The 19,449-nt window shown below is 38.9% G+C and overlaps 1 protein-coding gene across 3 annotated transcripts in view; it reads left to right on the plus strand.

The window, feature by feature from the left end:
- Positions 1–19,449, plus strand: part of TPK1 (thiamin pyrophosphokinase 1) — a 309,296-nt gene that overhangs the window by 166,916 nt on the left and 122,931 nt on the right. For all 3 annotated transcript variants that reach the window (XM_079151092.1, XM_079151091.1, XM_079151093.1), the window contains exon 3: positions 3,647–3,716. In XM_079151092.1, the coding sequence (XP_079007218.1) occupies positions 3,647–3,716 (70 nt within the window). The remainder of the gene's footprint in view (positions 1–3,646; positions 3,717–19,449) is intronic.

Here is a 19,449-nt window from a genome sequence, read left to right on the forward strand (position 1 = left end):
TGGTTTTGAAATGTAGAAAATGTACAATATATTCTGTGATTTTCTACAAGTTACATTTATGGCATAATTTGAACTTGAGTGTCACTAGTTATAAAGTGTGTGGGTAATTAGTAAAATGATACATCCCTCTTGGTTGTCTGTTTAAAAACTCTTGTTTTGGTCTGACATTTTCTGGGTAGCCTAGGTTTTGCTTCTCAAAGAACACAGACTTTTCGATTTTGTTTTTATTGAAGGAGAGCAGAATGATATTTCCTGAATGCTTACTGTATTCCAGCATTGGATGAGCACTATACGTAATTATTAAATCATTAATTGTTTAATAACCCTATTTTATAGCTGATTTTATTCTCATTTACAGATGATAAATTTGAACACAAGGGAATATGTGCTTTTTGCATGGGGCCTCTATTTTATTTTGACATAATGTAGAACACAGGAAATAATCTTATATATCATGCATTAGTGAAAAAATGAAGTGAGACTTTTATTTCCATCAGTATGGTCAGTTAGTTATCCTTTTTAATATTCCTACTGCTGTTTAAACACCTCAAAATTTGGAAGTGATGTAGGGTGCGCTCACTTCTTGGGACTTTAAAACATCAGCCATGGCCCCCTTCTCCCTCCCGGGAGAAGTCTGTATTATTACTTTTAAATAAAACCTGCTTAATATGCAAAAAAAAAAAAACCAATTTGGAAGTGAATATTATAAACACTCATAAATGCTTAACTAAATTTGTAGAAAGTACCATGATTTTATAAGTGCCATAAAATGAAGTAGCTTAAAGAGTGATTTCTTTGTTCTGAAGACTTTAGTGTCCCTGCCATTTGATATCCTGTGATGTTGTGGCTTTGATCCAAACAGCTGTGTGGGAGGGGTCAAGACTTCAGTCTGTTGCAGGCGAGGAGATCCCTTCACACCCCTTCATCTTTTAGACATCCCTGCACCCACTCCTATGCCCCAGGATAAAACGTAGTTTTAGAAGTGGGTCAGGGAAGGGAGGGAGTGAGGGAAAGGAGAAAGTACTGGGGAGTGAAATGGAGTAGATTGTTTCGTGCATATGTGAATATATCACCATGAACCCACTAATCTGAATGATTATTGTGCACTAATAAAAAATAAGTAAAATAAAAGTAGAGTCTATTAAAAAATGAATTTGAGCCAGGCACCATGGTGGACTCCTGTAATCCCAGCAGCTTGGGAGGCTGAGGTAGGAGGATAGCAAGTTCAAAGCCAGCCTCAGCAACTTATGGAAGCCCTAAGCAACTAAGGAAGATCCTGCCTCAAAATTAAAAGTAATAGAAAGAACTGGGGATGTGGCTCAGTGATTAAGTGCTCCTGCGTTTTGTTCAATCCCCAGTACCAAAAAAAAAAAAAAAAAAAAAAAGAAAGAAAAAAGGTTTGATCTGAAACTATTAGCAAAAGTGTGTGAATGTGTGTGTGTATGTGTGTGTGTTTGTGTGTACTTAATTTATTTTAGTACCAGGGATTAAACCCAGGGGCACTCCACTACTGAGCCACATCCCCAGCCCTTTTTAAACATTTTATTTAGAGACAGGGTCTCACCGAGTTGTTTAGGGCCTTGTTAAGTTGCTAAGACTGGCTTTGAACTCTTGATCCTCCTGCTTCAACCTCTTGAGCTGCTGGCATGTGCCATTGTGCCTGGCTGCAAAAGTATATTTTTTAAAAAGACAATAAATGAAGAAATTGAAAACATCAACAGATTATCTGAAAAATCCTTGAGATTAAAAAAAACTAACTATAACTTTAAAAATGATTAATAAGCATATAAACTTTAATGTTTTAAACAGGTAATTAAATATAATGAAGAAAGACATTGTAAAGTGAAAGATTTAAGCAGTTACCCACATATGACAGAAAGATGAGAAGGAATGAACCAGTTTAAGAAATGTGAAGGACAGAGTGAGACTGTTTAAAAGTGCAGTTCAGCGGAGCAACTGGAGGTAGATGGGTAGAGAGAGTGGAAGATAGAAACCCATCTAGTTAAAATGGCTAGAATTATCCAGAATAGAAGAAGGAAATAGATCCTGAGATTTAGGAAGCACAATAATTCCAAGTTATAGGCATGGTAATGAAATCAGCACACCAAAGACAAAGGAAAGATCCTCAAGGTAGCCCCAGAGAGAAGACAGATTCCCCCATGCACAAGTACGATTAGAATGAGCAGAGTTCCAGTGGAAATCAGAAACCAACATTTTAATATAGTCAGAGTTACTACCAACTTACAGGAATGGATTCAGCGAGTCTGCTATTCAAGAGCAAGTCTCGAATAAGTAACTTTGCAGTCAAACAAAAGGTATTTTTTTTCTAGAGAGCTGCCCTACACCTGCCTTCAAGTAACATGGGGTACACAGGTCTATGGCTGTAGGAAGTGGTTAGGTTTCCTGACCTGATGAAATTTGGGGCAAGTTCACCTTTTTTATTTCAGTTTCCTAAGATACCTCACTCTGCTGGTAGGTTAATTTAGCGAAAATCTTCGCTGTGGAAACTGAATTTTTATTTGTTTAATGGCACACTACTAGCACCTATAATCTTACACTTTCTAAAACAAATCATGTGTCACTGGCCTTTTTTAGATTCTGTACTCATCAGGATTACTTTATGTTTTAGACACCCCAGGAATGCACAGATGTATAAGAGACGACACCCTTTGTGTTCTCCTTTCCCAATTTCCATGTGTCATTGATTTTAATTTCAAAGAAAGGTAGTTTCTCACATTGTAGTTGGTTCTTGGAGTGGACTTGAGGCAGCTGGCCATCTATCCTTTTGTCCTGATTGGAAGCAGATGCTGAATGTGCAGACCCTGTCAGGTCATCTTAGGACTTTAGCCAAGTATGTGTTAGTTTGATGCTTCATAGTGTCAATCTGAGCAGATGATAAGATAGGACATTTCTTGAAAAATAGAAATGAGAGAGGAAGCACAAGCAATAAAGACAGCATTCCATGCACCGAGAGAACTTCAAGGAGTGATTGATCAGCCCCAGCAAATACCAGGGAAGCTTCAGGGAAGAGATGAAAGCCCAGGGTGGAAAACAGTGGCTCTACCGGATTCCCTTAGCATTTCCCATGGTTCAGTCAATATTGTGTATTGTTCAATAGAGCTTCTACATTGTTTTTTACATATATTTTAAAATAAACTTGTTATGCAGATGACTTATTTTTAGAAGGAAACTTTAAAGTCACAATAAAAAATGGAATCTCATAATACTGGTCATAAAAAGAAAGTACTTGTAAAATTCTGTAAAAGGAAGAAACACAATAACCCTGTCCTATTGCCTGCCATCAAGCCTGAGGCCTACCTTCTGTTGTCAAGGAGGAAAAATGAGTTTCAAGAAATATTGAAGGCACGCTGGCCCCATATACCAGCTCCTTTTGCACTGAATCAGTGAGCATGAAAAAGATGGGAAAAGAAAACAAACATGGTCTGTGGGTGATCCTGTCTTGATTGTCTCACGCTGGGTAGGATCTCTCTCAGCACCAGCAGTGTCACTAGCTTGTACGAAATGATCCAAGGGGGTTAGAGTGACTGTGTGTGCTTCCCAGTGTCTGCTTTTTAATATCTGTCATTTGAGTGACATTGCTCTGTGCTTCCCATATTGAAATGATTTGTGTTCTTTTTATTTGAAGCTCTTTTAAAAGCCTGCGCTGATGGAGGTGCCAACCGCTTATATGATGTCACCGAAGGAGAGAGAGAAAGGTATGCTTTCATTTAGCCAGTGTCCGTGGCACCACTGATTTCCACTCCTCTTTGTTTTATTATCTTATTAGCAAATGGACACTATTAGTTTTTCTCTGGACTTCTACAGAAAATCACCTCAGTGAGAGAGAGTGAGCAGCTTAACCAAGTTGTATTATTTCTTACTTTGAATGGAAGCTGTTAGTAGAATTAGATCCATCTATTCTTATTTTAAAAACCCTCATTCTACTACTTCAAAGCCTCATTATGTAGCATTATCAAATATCAATATTTGTGAGGACTTTGAACATTGGCTAAAATAAACTTCAAATGGCAATTTGAGTTGTTATTTGAACACTTTAACTGATCTCATATAAAAGAAATATATTCTCTGTTGTAGAAGATGTGAGATTTTATACTACTGTGGAGTGAAGCCCAACATTATTTACTCTAACTTAATTACTTCTGAGTTAGGCACAGATATATATTTTAGGGGATAATTTATTTCTTAATGATTTGCTATCTGCACTGTCTGCTTTTCCTGATCTTTGCATGTTGAGTTAGTTTTAGATAAGAGAATACGTTTGATAGAAACAGATTTTAAATCTAGTTCATTTCTAACATATTTGTATTTCAACTCATTGGCAAACACAAGAATTTATAGTGTACATATAAGTAGACTAGTTACAAATGTTGTTCCATCTCTATCATACGTTATTAAATATATGAAAATGTTTATAGTTTGAAAAATCACCTACTTTCTGCAAAAACCAAAATCAAAATACTATGATGTAACATACTTTAGGTGTGCATTAAAGACATGTATTTTGAAGTGACATATTTTTCTTCATGGCATCAAAATGTTTAACTTCATGTCCCTAATGTTGGAACTGCATTTTGAAAGCAGCTGGTTGCTTACTAGGAGGAAGGCATGTTTCGTTTGAGATCAGACGTGCTAATACTGATGTCTGGGGACTAGATTCGTTATCAAAAAATATGTAACAGTGACAGACTTGGAGACTACTTAAATTCCTAACAATTTTTGCTCCTTTATTTTATAACCGTGCAAATTCATCTGGCAGTATTCTCTAAGACCCGTCATGGACAACAGCATCCAGTGTGTGTCTGGAAGAGTGTGGGGCCCGTTAGTTAGTATTGCTGGTTTCATGCCTGTAGCCTGCTCGCTGCCAAACAGTCTTGTGAGGAGTGTTTCTCTAAAAGCTGGTGTCACTCAGGAGCATGATCACAAACAGAACCGCGGAAGATCTTAACTGAGTACTTCCCACCTGTCTCTTGATCATAAGAACCATCTAGAGTGCTTGTGAAAAGCTATGGTTTCCCATGTTGATTATTTTTATTGGATTGGGCCCGACACTGATAGAATAGATAACATGGAACACTTTCATTCATAATTGAATGTAAAACAGTACTAGATTTAGGGAGTGGGTACCATTATTTGTGCCCTTACTGTTATTAACGGCAAAGCAACCACACCTATTGTTTCTCAACACATTTTCTTAGTAATCTTATAGAACTCTTCCAAGAAGACTTATGTAAGTTATCTAACAACTGTTTGTCCACATATGATATTCAATAACATAGTGTACTTTTCATTGATTTTCTGGTTGTAATGAGGTGTTTTCTATGGTTACACTCTACGCTGCTGTGGACATGGCTGGCTTGGGTAGGGGTTAGAGTGTCCAATAGGGAAATGAATGAAAATAACTGCCTCATGTGGGAATTAAATCCTTGGAATAAATCTCATTAAATCCAAATCCTAACAGTTAAACTAATTGGATACAGGTGACTAAACATAATTCCTCTTAATTGTATTTTTAACAGAAAGACTTCACAGTGAAAAAGGAAAAACAATATTCATGAGATTTAAAGAGCCAACACAGTTTGTGGACTACTGCTTCCTTCCTCTTATTTGTTTATTTATTTAACATCCATATCTGCAATGTAAAGCCCTATAATTATGCAAAAAAAACCATGAATTTTTAAAGAGTCATCTCCAGTTGGAGACAAAATGAAATATTTATACATTTGGAGTGGAAGGAAGGAAGATGGATGTAGGCAGGACCAGAGGAACAGGCTGATGTGGGGGTAGAGCTGATGGAAACTCCAGTGGTGGGCCTTCTTCCCCTCCCTCAGGCCCAGGAGGGACTAGGTCTGGGGCACCAGACCTCTTGTTTCCTCTGTGGACACCTCTGGATGTTCAGGGCTGGGTCTGGACCTCAGAGGACAGATAACAGGGAAGACTTCGTTCACAGTGGAAAGTCAAAGTGCCAGATTTAGGGATTGAGTAGCATTATTTCTACCCTTACCTTTTTTTTTTTTTTGCCCTGGGAGGGCCTGAACAGGACCTCGGCCCTCATGTTCTAAGCCTGGAAAGCAAAATTTTTTTCAGACTCAAACTCTTGGTGTTACATTTTAGATGAGTTTCAGACCTCTGCAGATATTGCTCTATGTTAAATTGTATTTGGCTAATTGGAAACTTCTTAAGTTAGTTCCTATGTTCCTTTTTTAAAGTATATAATAAAAAATGATATATTGTATCCTTATGATAAATGATAAAGTGTGTAATTTTGAGGTCTGCGTAACATACAACAGATGTGTAGATCATGAGTGTTAAGTTACATGGGTTTTGTTGGAGAAGATATTACAGCCTGTTTTCCACCCTCTCAACATGCTGCTCTAACCCAGAAGACCTTGGGTCATTGCCAGACAGGTTCTCACCCCTAGGCAACTTGCTGGTTTGTATCACTCTAAATACATTTCCTAAGTTTCTGAATCTCATACAAAGTAAATCATGTATTATAGACACCTTTGTGTCTTGTTTTAGTTCCTGAGCCTGTTATTGAGATTGGTTTGTGCATGGGTCCTGTCTCTGCTGCTCAGTAGTTTCACTCTATAAGTGTACCCCACTGTAGCTGTGCGCTCACCTGAAGGGAATCAGCTGCCTGGTGGCTTGCCTCCCGTTTTTTAACTATTATAAACAATGGCATGTTAGCCATTCTTGTCCAAGCGTTCCCGTGAACATGTTTTCATTGATCTTTGGCAGGTGGTGAGGAATGAAGTTTCTAGGTTGTAGGGTTCATGTGTTTAACTTTCTAAAAATTGTCACATTGTGTTTTCAACACAGTAGTACTGTTTTTCATATTTGGTAGCAGTGTTGCATGGATCCATTCGCTCATATTTATTCTTTTTCATCTTTTTGATTTTAGCCATTTAGTGTTTGTGAATGGAATTTTGTGATTTTTAATTTGCTTCTCTATGATGATTAAAGACGTTGAGCCTATTTACATGTATTTATTGACCATCCAAGTGGCTTTAGTTGTCAATTATCTTATTTTTTATTTATGATAACATTGATTTTATTAATTATCTGAATAAAAAATTAGTCATGGCCTCAGGTCCTGTTCTGTACTGGATGCATTAAACCCTCCATAGCATCTTTATTGATTTTTTTTTTTTTTTTTTTTATTGTGGTAAGAGCACTTAACCTGAGATCCACCCTCTTAACAGGTTGTTAGGTGTACAGAGCAGTACTGTTGACCTAGGTCCCTGGGGCTCATTCATCTCCTTTACCTGAAGCTTCATCCCTTACTGCCTTCAGCTGCTAGCAACCCGGTTCCCAGTCTTACTCCGTAACAACTATTCTAGACACTTTGTGTGATGGACTCCTGCAGTGTTCTTTTTCTGTCTGGCGTATTCCCCTCTGTATTTTTCTAGGCCATCCCATCTTTCATAAATGTTTGCCTTTGTTTCAGTTCTAAAAGCAATCTACCTTTATCTGTCAGGGTTTGTTTTCATTAAAAAAAGGGTATTTTTTTCCTGTTGTTGAAATAATAAATTATAATTGAATGTATATGTGTGTAGGGGGAAACAAAGTGAAAAAAAATAAAGATTATCTATTATCTCTTATTTCTTCTTAAGTAAGAAAGAGCTGCTCTGAGTCTCCCTATTGATTCTGCCTTTGGAAACAACAGCAAATAGGATTCACCCTTCTGTAGTTACTTGTTCAAATGAATGCAAGCTTAATAGTATAAGTTCCCCTTTGCTTAGAAAATTGGGTAAATTAGATAATAAATCTTTGTTAATGAATGTTTGACTAGTTATTCAATTTTCTCTTCCTTTAAGGTCTTGAATGATCTTGATTGATGGTGCTCGTGTTCTCGATAAATAGTTTACCTTTGCTGTGACAGCTGCCAGGTTCTGACTTGGGTATGTCTTCAGATTGAACATCGAACTCAGGCGAGTTGGAGACTCAGGAGCGTACTGAATGGGCATTGACAATGACAGCGAGAGCCTAGCTTTCCTTATGGACTTTAGAATGAAGAACAAGACTGTTTTGTTTATTCACTTATTTTTTGGACACGGGATTGAACTCAGGGACACTCGGCCACTGAGCCACATCCCCAGCCCTATTTTGTATTTATTTAGAGACAGGGTCTCACTGAGTTGCTTAGTGCCTCACTTTTGCTGAGACTGACTTTGAACTCACGATCCTCCTTTCTCAGTCTCCTGAGCCAGTGGGATTACAGGTGTGTGCCACCGTGCCCGGCTAGAACAAGAAATTTTCAGAGACTTCAGTCTTAACCTTCTCCCATACTCCTGATTTGTTGTTTTTCTAACAGTAAATGGGGAGCTTGAAGGTGAGTCGTCAGGTGTGTGGGGTGGTATCCCCTGTCCTATAGCCCCAGCCTGGTACGGACAGAAGTCTCCTGGTCCTACTCGGCTAGCCTGGGATTAAGAACATCTTCCTCTTGCCTTCTCCTACGTGCATAAACCCTCGGTGTTCATAGCTGAGATGGTGAAGCAGGCACCCTGCCCCATTGATCAGAAGGCTGCAGGCTACGGAGATGGAGCCACCCCACAAAACAAGAGAGGCAGGGCCAGATTTTCCCGGATTTTGCAGAGCAGATTATTTTCCATCAGTGGTAGGAATTAGACATTTATTTTTCTAGTGATGATTTTATTGATATTGTATTCAGTTGGGAAAGTATAAAGTGTTCACTTTAGAAAGACTATGGAGAAATTGTTAACTAAGTATCAGATTAATATTGATTATGAAAAAGTGAAACCCCCTTTCCCCTGGGGGTTTCTCCTTGTGCATCTTCCACAGGGTCAGAAGCCAGCTTCAGCTCTGGGTGGTTCCTGACCAGGGTCTGAAAAGCAGTCAGGTACGGCAAGTGCCATGAGGAACGTTAAAGAGCTGACATGCGGGCGAGTGCCGGGGTGCTGACGTGGAGCTCAGTGACTTCCCTGGGGGAGCACAGCCACGGATGCAGCGCTGAAGCCTCCCTGCTGCTCACACGGCCACCACCTCCTGAAGGAGCCACCATCTGACTTCTGTGCCACAGACTCTATAAAATGGAATTTTTCTATGTTGAATTTTGAGAGTATTAGCGTTTTTCTGAGAAGGGAATTTATAGCTCTCTGAATCTGAGGAAAAAAAAATCAAGAAACATTAGTGCATGTTAATGTAGAATAATTAGGATCACAAAATCCACAATTATGGTAAATGGCCTGGCAGATAGACTCAAGTAAAGCAGTGCAAGAGTCATGCAGAAACAAACGGGAGTTATGAAACCAGTGGCTCAATGACAGCATTGTGGCAATATGGGAGAATGTGTTTATCCGGATCATTCTGTGTTAAATAAAGCCTTTCCATGTAGTTAGAAATTGCAATCTCTAGTCTCTTAGAATGTTAATATGAACTGATAAAAGCCACCACCAACAACAAAAACCCAAGCTTTGGAATGAGACAGGATCTCTGTTATCATCTAATAGCAGAAATAAGAATGCCTCAGTTAACCTGTGATTCCCTCATTCATGGGAATCGTATCTTCAGTAATTAGACACTTTGGATAATGACTGTGAATATATGTTATATTTTGTATATTTCATATGTACATATAGTTTCTACATTCATAAAGCATATAGTATAATAGAAATAAAGAGAAAATATCCACTGTTATGGGTTTATAAGACTATGAATAGAAAATTCTAGTTCAGTGTGATAGGTTCTGTGGCACGACAGACATGGAGGTTGGACAGTTAATCCAGAATGGCGGTGATAGACAACATTCTGAGGATCCTAATGGTGTGTAAAAGGTTAGGGCCTCCAAGCATGGTATGAGCATGTGTGTGGGTGTGTGTGGGTGTGGGGGGGTGTAGTGACTGCGTATCTGGGAAGGAGATTTTCCTTGGTTTCCTGTATAAAAATCTAAACTCATTACCTTGAGATTCAAGGTTGTCTTTAAAGGAATTCCTAGTCAAACAGAACTGCTCATTGTCCTAAACACGCCATGCTCTTCTTCCTTTCTGCCTTTGTTCAGGCCCTTCCTGGTGGCCGACCTTGGACACACTGGTGCTACCCATAATCCTCCTGACTGGCTGGCCATCCTGCCTCATGAGTGCGTGTGGGTCCCGTGCTTCTCTGATGCGTAGAGGTTCCCAAGGGCCTGCACTAGCTTTTCTTCCAGCATCTCCATCATGCCTCAGTGCTCAGCCCTCCTGCTGTGTCTTCCAGGAGGGCACCTTGCCTTCCAACCTGGTACCACTTGACACCTCTTCACACATAAAAATGCTTCTAGATCACAGTGTTACATTCACATTTTGCCTTGATTTAGAGCTGGGAAGACTTATATCCTTTACTAGAGTATAAATTTCTCGTGATCTATTGCCCTTTAACTTTGCATAATACTTTATAATTATTTACTTTCTCATTTTATCTTGTGACTTAGCTATGTGTAGATATATCTTATATCCTTCACTAGGTGGTGAACTCCTGGAAGGGAGCAATCATAATTAATCATCTTTATATGCCTCCTAATATCTAGTACACTAATGAGCATCTGAGAATTTATTGAATTAATGATTTTTTTCATTGATATCTTAGCCAAGATGTCATGAAGGCTAAGCTTTATTCCAGCCAGGGATTTCTTAGATGTAACATCAGTTAACAGAAGTATCTTGATTTTAAAGAAACTTTGTATAATTACATATTTTCTTATTATGTGTAAACTAGAAATATATCAAAAAGATTACACATTTTTTGCCTAAAATAACTCACAGTGTATGTTCCACTTTATTCCACAATTTCCTACATTACATTGCAATCCCTGTCTAAATAAGTCTTTTGTTCTGAAACTAAGGTCCTTGCCTTTGAATTTGTTGGTATTTTGAGAACAACATGTACTGACTGTGAATATCAGTGCTAAATGTAGGAGGTTTGTTTTGGTAATTTGAGACATTATGGGACCTTTGGATTCTTAGACCCATTAGCAGAATAGTCTAAGAAATAGCTATAAGTTTAGGTGTGGTGTACAGTACTTGGAGTGTAGGCAGCAATGTTTTTGGTTCATTTTCTCAGAATATGAATATAGAAATCCGAATGGAAAGTCTTCTAGTAGATTATTAGTATGGAATGATCGTTTTAGGCTAGCTCAGGTTAATTTAAAGACGGGCATACCAAAAAAAGTCTCTGCTGTGCAACAAGCAACTACTCCATTGGGCACTTGCTAATGTGGTGGGATGGTGAGGAAGACCTGCCCAAGCAGGACAGCAAAGTGCAGCCCTGACCTCTCACGCCACACATTTTCTCAGTAAGGTTTCAGACTCCCAGCTTTATATATCCTTGCAGCTTTCTCATCAGTAGCTTGATGACACTTTTCAGAGTGATCAAGTGGGAGTAGAGGAAGACTGTTGTAACTCTGCCTCTAACTGTGCCCCAGCTTTCCCAGGTTCAAAACATAATGGAAACAACTGACTAAAGTAGGAAGTCAGCTCTCGAAATCAGCTTCTAAAACCTGCATCAGTAGCATTCACCTAGGAACCTGTGAGCAAGTGTCTGGTCCCCTGTGAAGGAATCAGTGGCATGTCACAGGTCACTTGGAAACATTCGTTCTCTCAGTCTGTTTCACTGTAGGTGGATGCAGCTTCCAGGAGGGGAATTCAGTAATGAGGGTGTTAGATAAGGGATCAAGGCCTACCTAATTGTGCCATTGTTTTACTATGACACAGTAATTTAACTTCTTTGAGCTATACTTTACCCATGACCCTTCATAAAGAGATCACTGTCTTTGGAGTATTCAGAGACAGCTCGATGAAGAACCCATGGCTTTGACTAATGGTGAAAGATTTGGACAAGCCAAGAGTTACCAAATGGCCCTTCAAAGGTCGGATCAGACAAAGTAGAATATCTGTGTGTGCACCTGATGCAGTTCTGAGCAGGAGCTGCAAGTCTTCTTGTCATTGTTGCTGTTAAGCAGGTATAATTGTGCTCCCTTTAGTAAGATTATAAACATTTTTGCTACTGTGGTTGGGATGAAGGAATTCAGTGTTTGGCTTCTGATTCCTTTTTATTTTTATTCAGTTTGTTCAGGTATAATTTCATGTAATAAAAATAAATCTGCTGTAAGCATACAGTTCAGTTATTTTCGAAATGATATCTAGTTGGATGCCCACCACCACTGTCAAGATTAAAATATGTGTGCCATCTCCAAAAGTTCCTTTCACTTCCACCCCCCACCTTCCTCCTTGCAATCCTCCTGCCTCAGCATCCTGAGTTGCTGGGATTTACAGGCATGTGCCACCTTGCCCAGCCCAAAATGTTTCCTTTTGTCCCTCTGTAATTAATCTCCTCTTCCTTCTAGAATGTTATGTAAAAAGGAGTCATGTACTGTCTTTTATGTCTAATATTTTTAAATTCATCAAATACTTTGAGATTCATCCAGGTGATCCTGTGTGTCCATAGTTTCTTCTTTGTTAGTGCTGAGTAGTATTCCAGTAGGTGGGCATACCACAGTTTTGTGTACTAATTCAGCACAGCCTGTGGACCTAACTCCTAAAACATGTCCTTTCCTTGGGATGTTTTGCCATTTTTAAAGTGCTTCTTTGGGAAATATGTTAGTTCCTTCAGTTAGAACCAAGAAAAATACTTATAATTGTCAATTTAATCCTAGAAGCTATCTGAACATTACTAGAGACCAGATATGAGGCTTATGTTTGCTGTGTCTTACTGAAAATTCTGGGAAATCTTTCTTGATTCCCTTAGAGTTCTTATGAAATAAGGCAATAAATACAGGTTTGCTATCAAATAAGTTGGTGTCAAGTATCAAGCAGAATTGTGATTTCAGTAATCTCATATAATTGGCACTAATTTCAGTCTTCCTGTGACTGTTCTGACTAGTTATCTCAATAATTGGGATTTGTTTAAACTATTTTTCAAGCATTTCATAGTCAAAAAATGCAGTTTCAATGTGCTTTAACATATACAGAAAGGAAACGTGGTGAACTTTGCTTATGGACAACCAAATGTCTTTGATTCAGCTTGATTCTCATAAGCCTTGCCTTAGCAATGATTAGTCATTTGCTCTGGCAAATTTCTATTAAAAAGTATCTATGCGATCAGATTACTGAGCTCTGTAAGCACGTCAGCATTACTGGGTCCTTGAATCAACATGATGGAAGGTGAAAATGACCAGCACATTTAAAAGAAAATCCACAACACGAGTCTTGGTCTCAAGGAACCTTCCACAACAAACTGTGAAGGCATATTTATCTTGAATTATTGATTAGATTAGTTTAGTAATATATCGTAGTCTGTTGATGATCAAATGCTATAAATCAGAGATCTCAAAGCTCTCCATGCACAGCCATGAATCATTCGGGGCTCTGGAAGAGGGAGGAATGTGTATGCAGAGGTACCATGTTTGCCACATCATGCATGAAGTAAAAATAAATTTCAGGGTGAGATCATTTTTAGCAGCTGCAGGAAGTCAGTTTACAACTAAATTTAATCAGAGGCATTGTTCTTTATGGCTCTTCTATTTCATAAAGTATGTTCCTGACAGAACCCTTTTCCTTTCCTACTCTGTAGGATGGAGTCTCCAGAAATAAATTACCTCCTGGGGATTTTTCAAAGAAACTCAAATCATTTGTCACAAGTTTTGTGTACCATGTGGCTCTTTTAATTTTACTTTTTTTTTTTAAACAAAAATGTTGAATTGTTTTAACATTACCTTGTCTGAACAATGGGAGGGCTCTTGATTTTTTTGTCACTTTATTTGCTTATTTTCAATAGATTTTAAAGTACTGAGTTAAGTAAGACATAATGGTTGAGAGTAATCACATTGTACCAACATGTGCAAAATTGTTTTTTAAAAACTTGCAGAGTGGTCCTGATCTGGTTTTTCATACACACTGAGGTGAGTGCACATACATGCCTGCTTGCTGACGCACACTTGACACTTCTGCATTGTTTTCTTGTTATTAAATTTTGGGATTTGTGTTATGACCAAGAGCCAGCAGAGTAACTCCAGCACTACACTAGACAGCATGTATTATTTGGTGACACATCGTTATAGGACATGAAACTTGAGTTGATGCTGGTATTGCTACTGAGCCAGCCTTGGCCTTCCTGTTGTCAGGAGACAGAAAAGTGGCAGCTGGAATTCAGTTCAAGCAAGGACTAGTTAGTAAATGTTATGGGAAAATGTCCAAGTGGCAATTACACTAAGATGAGCTTTGGACTATCACTTGCAATCCAGAGTTGTAGTTCTGAGAGTTTTTTGAGTTGTATTCCTTAAAGACTTCAGTTTTGCTTCTGTAGCCTGAAAGGTCAAGAATATGCTGAAGAATCTTGAAAAAGGTATCTAAAATACAACAGAAAATATTCTGCAACCCTAAGGAAAAAAAATTGTGTGTGTGTATGTGTGTAAGAGGTATCAAAATACAGCTAGATAAGAGGAGTAAGTTCTAGTGTTCTGTAGAACAACAAACTGTAGATTTTGACAATTTATTACATATCTCAAAATAACCAGAAGACAGTCAAAAGTTCCCAGCACAAATAAATGATAATTGCCCTGATTTGATCAGCACACAGTGTACACATGTATTGAATTATTACACTTTTTCCCATAAATATGAGTCTAATCTGTGCATCATTTAAACAAATTATTTAAATGTGAATAATTATCCAAACCCCACAATCCCAAATCGCAACTGGCCCTTTCATTGGTGAGATCTGCAGTTCTCCACTTGGGCCCCAGGGGAGGGGATGCCTGCTCCATGGGGCTTCTGCCAGAGGACACTGGGCTCTGGCCTGGATGTCAGGTTCCTCCAGTTCTGCTGGGTATTGCACAGGGGCCCGTGCCACCCAGGGCATGTGATTTGGGGGTGGAGGAGCCATGAAGGAAGGGGTGTTAAGCACTAACACCTCTTAGAATCGATTACTTAAAATCTTCCCGCTGTCTGAACTCTGATTTCCTGCATAGCTTATTATGTGCCCCTTGAAATACCCAGGATCATGTTTGAGTGTCAGTTGGAGAGACTTCTATACAGCATGCTGCCTGCTCCATGTCCAAGAGCCATCTCTGCTTTCTTTCCAAACTCTGCTCATGTGTCCTGTCTCTCCAGAAGTCTTTCCTGATAAGCTCCAATTGCCAGAGACCCATGTTAGGAAAAAAATTATTTAAGCAACCCTTCATGTAATGCCGCATTATGTTGAAATTACATTTGAATTGTATATATGCTTCTACCTTACTGCACAGAATTCTTTGTACTTATTTTGTTCATCTTTAGAAATATTCCCAGCAACCAGGACCAGGTTGATGACTGACAGATGATAAATAAGTAGTTCTCACTAAGTTGTGTCCCTCCTTTTAGGTAGTTCTTCCTGACGGTGACAATTCCTCCATGGCTCTCGGCTAGCCAGTCGATGGCATATGCTAGTTAAACCCAGGGTGTTTGGGGCTGGATCGCTCACCACCTGTGTTCCATTATTGCCAGCCTCCTTGACTGCCCTTGTCCATGAGGTGCTTCCCATGTGTTCTCCTGCCCAGCACTTCTAGTATCCCATCACCTGGGAATCGCCTGACGGCAGGTGTCCACCCGTTCCCTTGTTGGTGGTATTTTCACTATTTCAACCTGGCAACTAGATCATGATGGTCTAAATAGCCAATTAAAGAATGATTAGAAGTGATCCTGCACAGCAATGTAAGCATTCCACTATCACAGCTTGAAAACATGTTGCTGGACCAGTAAAAAGTAATTCTTAAGGTTATTTTTGTTCAAGAGGAAAATCAGAGGCTGATAGGAAAGCTCTTCTGTTAATGTTGTTAGGATATCTTTTTTTTTTCTGTATCAGTATGTGTTCTTGATTATAAAGAATGAAAAGACTCTTGCCAATCTAAATTTAAAAATTTATTAATAAGTATAATTAATGGAATAAGTGGGAAGGCTAGAGAGTAGGTTCGGGATATATGCGGGAATCAAGGGGTGCTGGAAACCGGATGCACAGCTACGTCTGCAGTCTAAGAGCAAGTCAGAGCTGGACCTCAAGCCCTCTGAGCTGGTCTGCGTCCTGCTGTGAATTCTCAACTGTGTCTCCTTTCTCCATCAGGATCAACTGAGCCGAGGTTCTGAGGGAGCCTCTCCCCATGGCCTGTTTCTAGGGGTGGTCATAATTTCTGCAGAGGGAGGTGCCTCCTTTCATGCTAGTTTTGCACAGTTAGGTAGGGAGAGCCAAATACAAATAGAAACAGAACCCCAGAATCCCCACCAGTATCCATCCGCAGCATCTTCTGTCTGCCAGTGCTATCTCATGCTCGAGGCCAGTCTGAAGATCTCCGTGACTCTTCCTCTTAGTTCCCCCACCATACACATTTCCCTAACTTAATACTATACTTGTTGTGATATAAAATGCCCTAGTTAGAAAATTTTTTTAAAATTCCTTACTCTCTTCATGACAGTGAAAGGGAATCAAATGGTCACCTGTCATGCATATAAGTGATAAAACAGCTCTCATGCACTCTGAGAAACTTAATAATATTCCTCCCAAGTTTTAAAAAAGCGTATTAAAGTATTAGAGTATAATCGCTCCCTGCTTTTATTAAAGTGCATTGTCAATCAGAAGATCCTGTGTATTTTCTCTGACTTCATTATATTTTTTTTTCTAAGTAAACATTTAAATTCTCTTATCACTCCTCATTTTCCTGGGGTGGTTTGCAAATTTGTTCTTTTAGATATCCTTTGCCTTTTCAAAAGAAAATTTTCTTAGACAAGCTCATGTTGTACACCACAAATTTTTTTGGTCTGAATCATTGTAGCAATTAAGAGGATAAAAATATTTTTCCAATACATAATATAAAAAAGGTTTCACGACTTTAAGGTAGAGTTTTGCTTTAAAAATAAGATAGTAAATATTTATAAAATTTCTTGGATATGTCTTTTTAAGAGGAAGTTTTCTCAGATGTACGTCTTTTATTTAAAATAATTAAGGCAAGCTTAGAGACAGAAGAAAACGTTTCCTGACTTCCAGCATCACTGTTCCAAAGGCCACTGATGCCTGTAAACTTAGAATGCAGTTTTCTTTGGAGAACTAGCCTCTTATTTATTTATTTATTCTTTAACTTCATGCAAAATTCACTTATTTATCACGAGCGGCCTCTAGTGTGTATTTGATTTGTTCCTGCTCGGCTGTACATTAGTTGGTTATTAGTGACTGGAGAGCAGTTCCATGTGTTAGAAACAAGAAAAACAACTGCAGTTTCTGTCATCTTAGCATTTTATCAGTCAGTGAAAGGAACATTCTCGCATAATGGTGTGGTCTTATGATGCCTATTAGCAGTAATAGGGCTTTCACAGTGGATTTCCTCCAAGGGACTGTGGCTCTCCAAAGCTTGTTCCTGACGTGGTGGGAGAAGGAGTGAGTGGTCCCATCACACTAATGCCCCCCATGCTTTCAGCAGGCTGCCTTCCAGCGAGGTACAAGTGGCCATGATTAGCAAAACAGGAGACTTGAGGCAAATTGCGTGGCCAAAGTCTGAACTCAACTCTCACTTGTCCAATTTTGCATGAACTGTATTCAAGCAATTTTTAATGGTCATAATTAGAAATATAAATAATACAAGGATAAGTTAAAGTTAGCCAAATCTGTATAATTTAATAGTCACCTTTTTTACCTTTATATATTTCTTGTTTTGAAAAGAAGACATATCCTCCCCTATTACGTCGGCTCCCACCTTTATAGAAGTAATATAAGTTCAATGTAATGAATTTGGGGAATATAGGTAAATACAAACAAAAAAATAACCTGAAATCCTGCTTTTATGAATAATGCTATTCATATTTTTACACAGAAATATTTTTTCAATTTTTAATTTTTTGTATGTTTCTCTATTTCCAAGTGTATGTGTTTACATGTAATAAAACAGGCATTTTTATGTATACATTCTTTTACATCATGCCCATTTTCTTAATATTACATTAAGAACATATACCATGTCACTACAAACTCTTACATTTTTGTCAGCTATTCTGTATATATCAGACATGTACTCAGTTCATAATTTTTTATAAATAAAACTTTGAAGAACAACATAAGTAAATTTTGAGTTTCTGACATTTGGGGTAATTTATTAGAAATAAAGGCATGGGTCAAAGTAATGAATTTTAAAAAATAAATTTGAATCCAGTTTGCTAGCTTGATTTCCAGAGTATTTGTTCTCCTCTGCCATTTCATAAACGATGTGAGAGAACTTACATTTCTCAGTAAGTTAACTTCATTAACCTGGCGTGTTTTTGTTTTCTTTTTTGTGTTGCTGGGCATCTAACCCAAGGCCTCCCTGGTGCTCAGCATGTGCTCTACCACTGAGCTACATCCTCAGCCCAATCCTAGTTTTTATTGATATATGGGAAATTATGTTATTTTAGCATATTTTAGGTTATGCAACCAGGCTGTGTGACAGACATTATTGTAGGCATTAAGACACAGCAGGGACCATAATGCCTGACCTCAAGGAGATAAGTAAATTAAAAAATTAAAATCGAAGTGTTTTACTAGTGAAAGAGAAGAAGCTGAAGCTGGAGAAGGGGTGACATGTTCTGTGGTAGGTCAGCAGTCATTGAAGGGAGGGGACCATACTGAGGAAGTGGCCTGGGTTAAGACCACAGAGGTGCAGAAGTGAGCCACCTGCTCTCCACTGGAGAGCCCCTGATGGGCAGGTGGTATCAGCTTTTGCTGCCTAGCAGACGGCCCCAAAGTGTAGTCACTTTAAACAATGACATTTATTTTCTCACAAGTGCAAGGGTCAGCAAGGCAGATCTTCTGGCTCACTCATATGTCAGTCAAGTGGTTGATAAAGGAAAACTGTTTCTGTACTCATGACCCTTCTGACACCAATGCATGGATTTTTACACCAAATAATTCTCTAGGTTACTTCAGACCCCCAGCTAGGTATCCTGTAACTAATTTGGTTTAATATTCACTTGCCCGGAGGGAGCACAGACAGACCCCACAGGTTAAGGAGTTGATCCCACAAACCTGTCCCTTTCCTTAGATAATCAGAATTGATGGGTTCCCAGGTTACTCACCATTCTGTCTGTTAGGGTTTGAATGAGGTATCCCCCAAAAACTCTTGTATGAGACAAGGCAGGACAGTTCAGAGGTGAAACGATCTGGTTATGAGGTGGGGTGTAGCTAGGGGAGATGGGTGGATGAGGGCATGCCTTTGGGATATGTCTTTTGTCCATGGTGAGGGGAGTCTGTCTGTGTGTCTGTCTGTCTGTCTCTCTCTCTCTCTCTCTCTCTCTCTCTCTCTCTCCTTCCTCGTGCCCTGTCCCCAGCCACTTTCCTCCACCACCCTCTTCACCATGGCATTCTGTCTCACCTCAGGCCCTGAGGAATGCAGCTGACTGTGGACTGAGATCTCTGAAACCGCAGGCCCCTACATAAACATTTTCT

This window comes from Sciurus vulgaris (assembly GCF_902686455.1).
Source record: "Sciurus vulgaris genome assembly, chromosome: 8".
In the NCBI taxonomy this organism is placed as follows: Eukaryota; Metazoa; Chordata; class Mammalia; order Rodentia; family Sciuridae; genus Sciurus; species Sciurus vulgaris.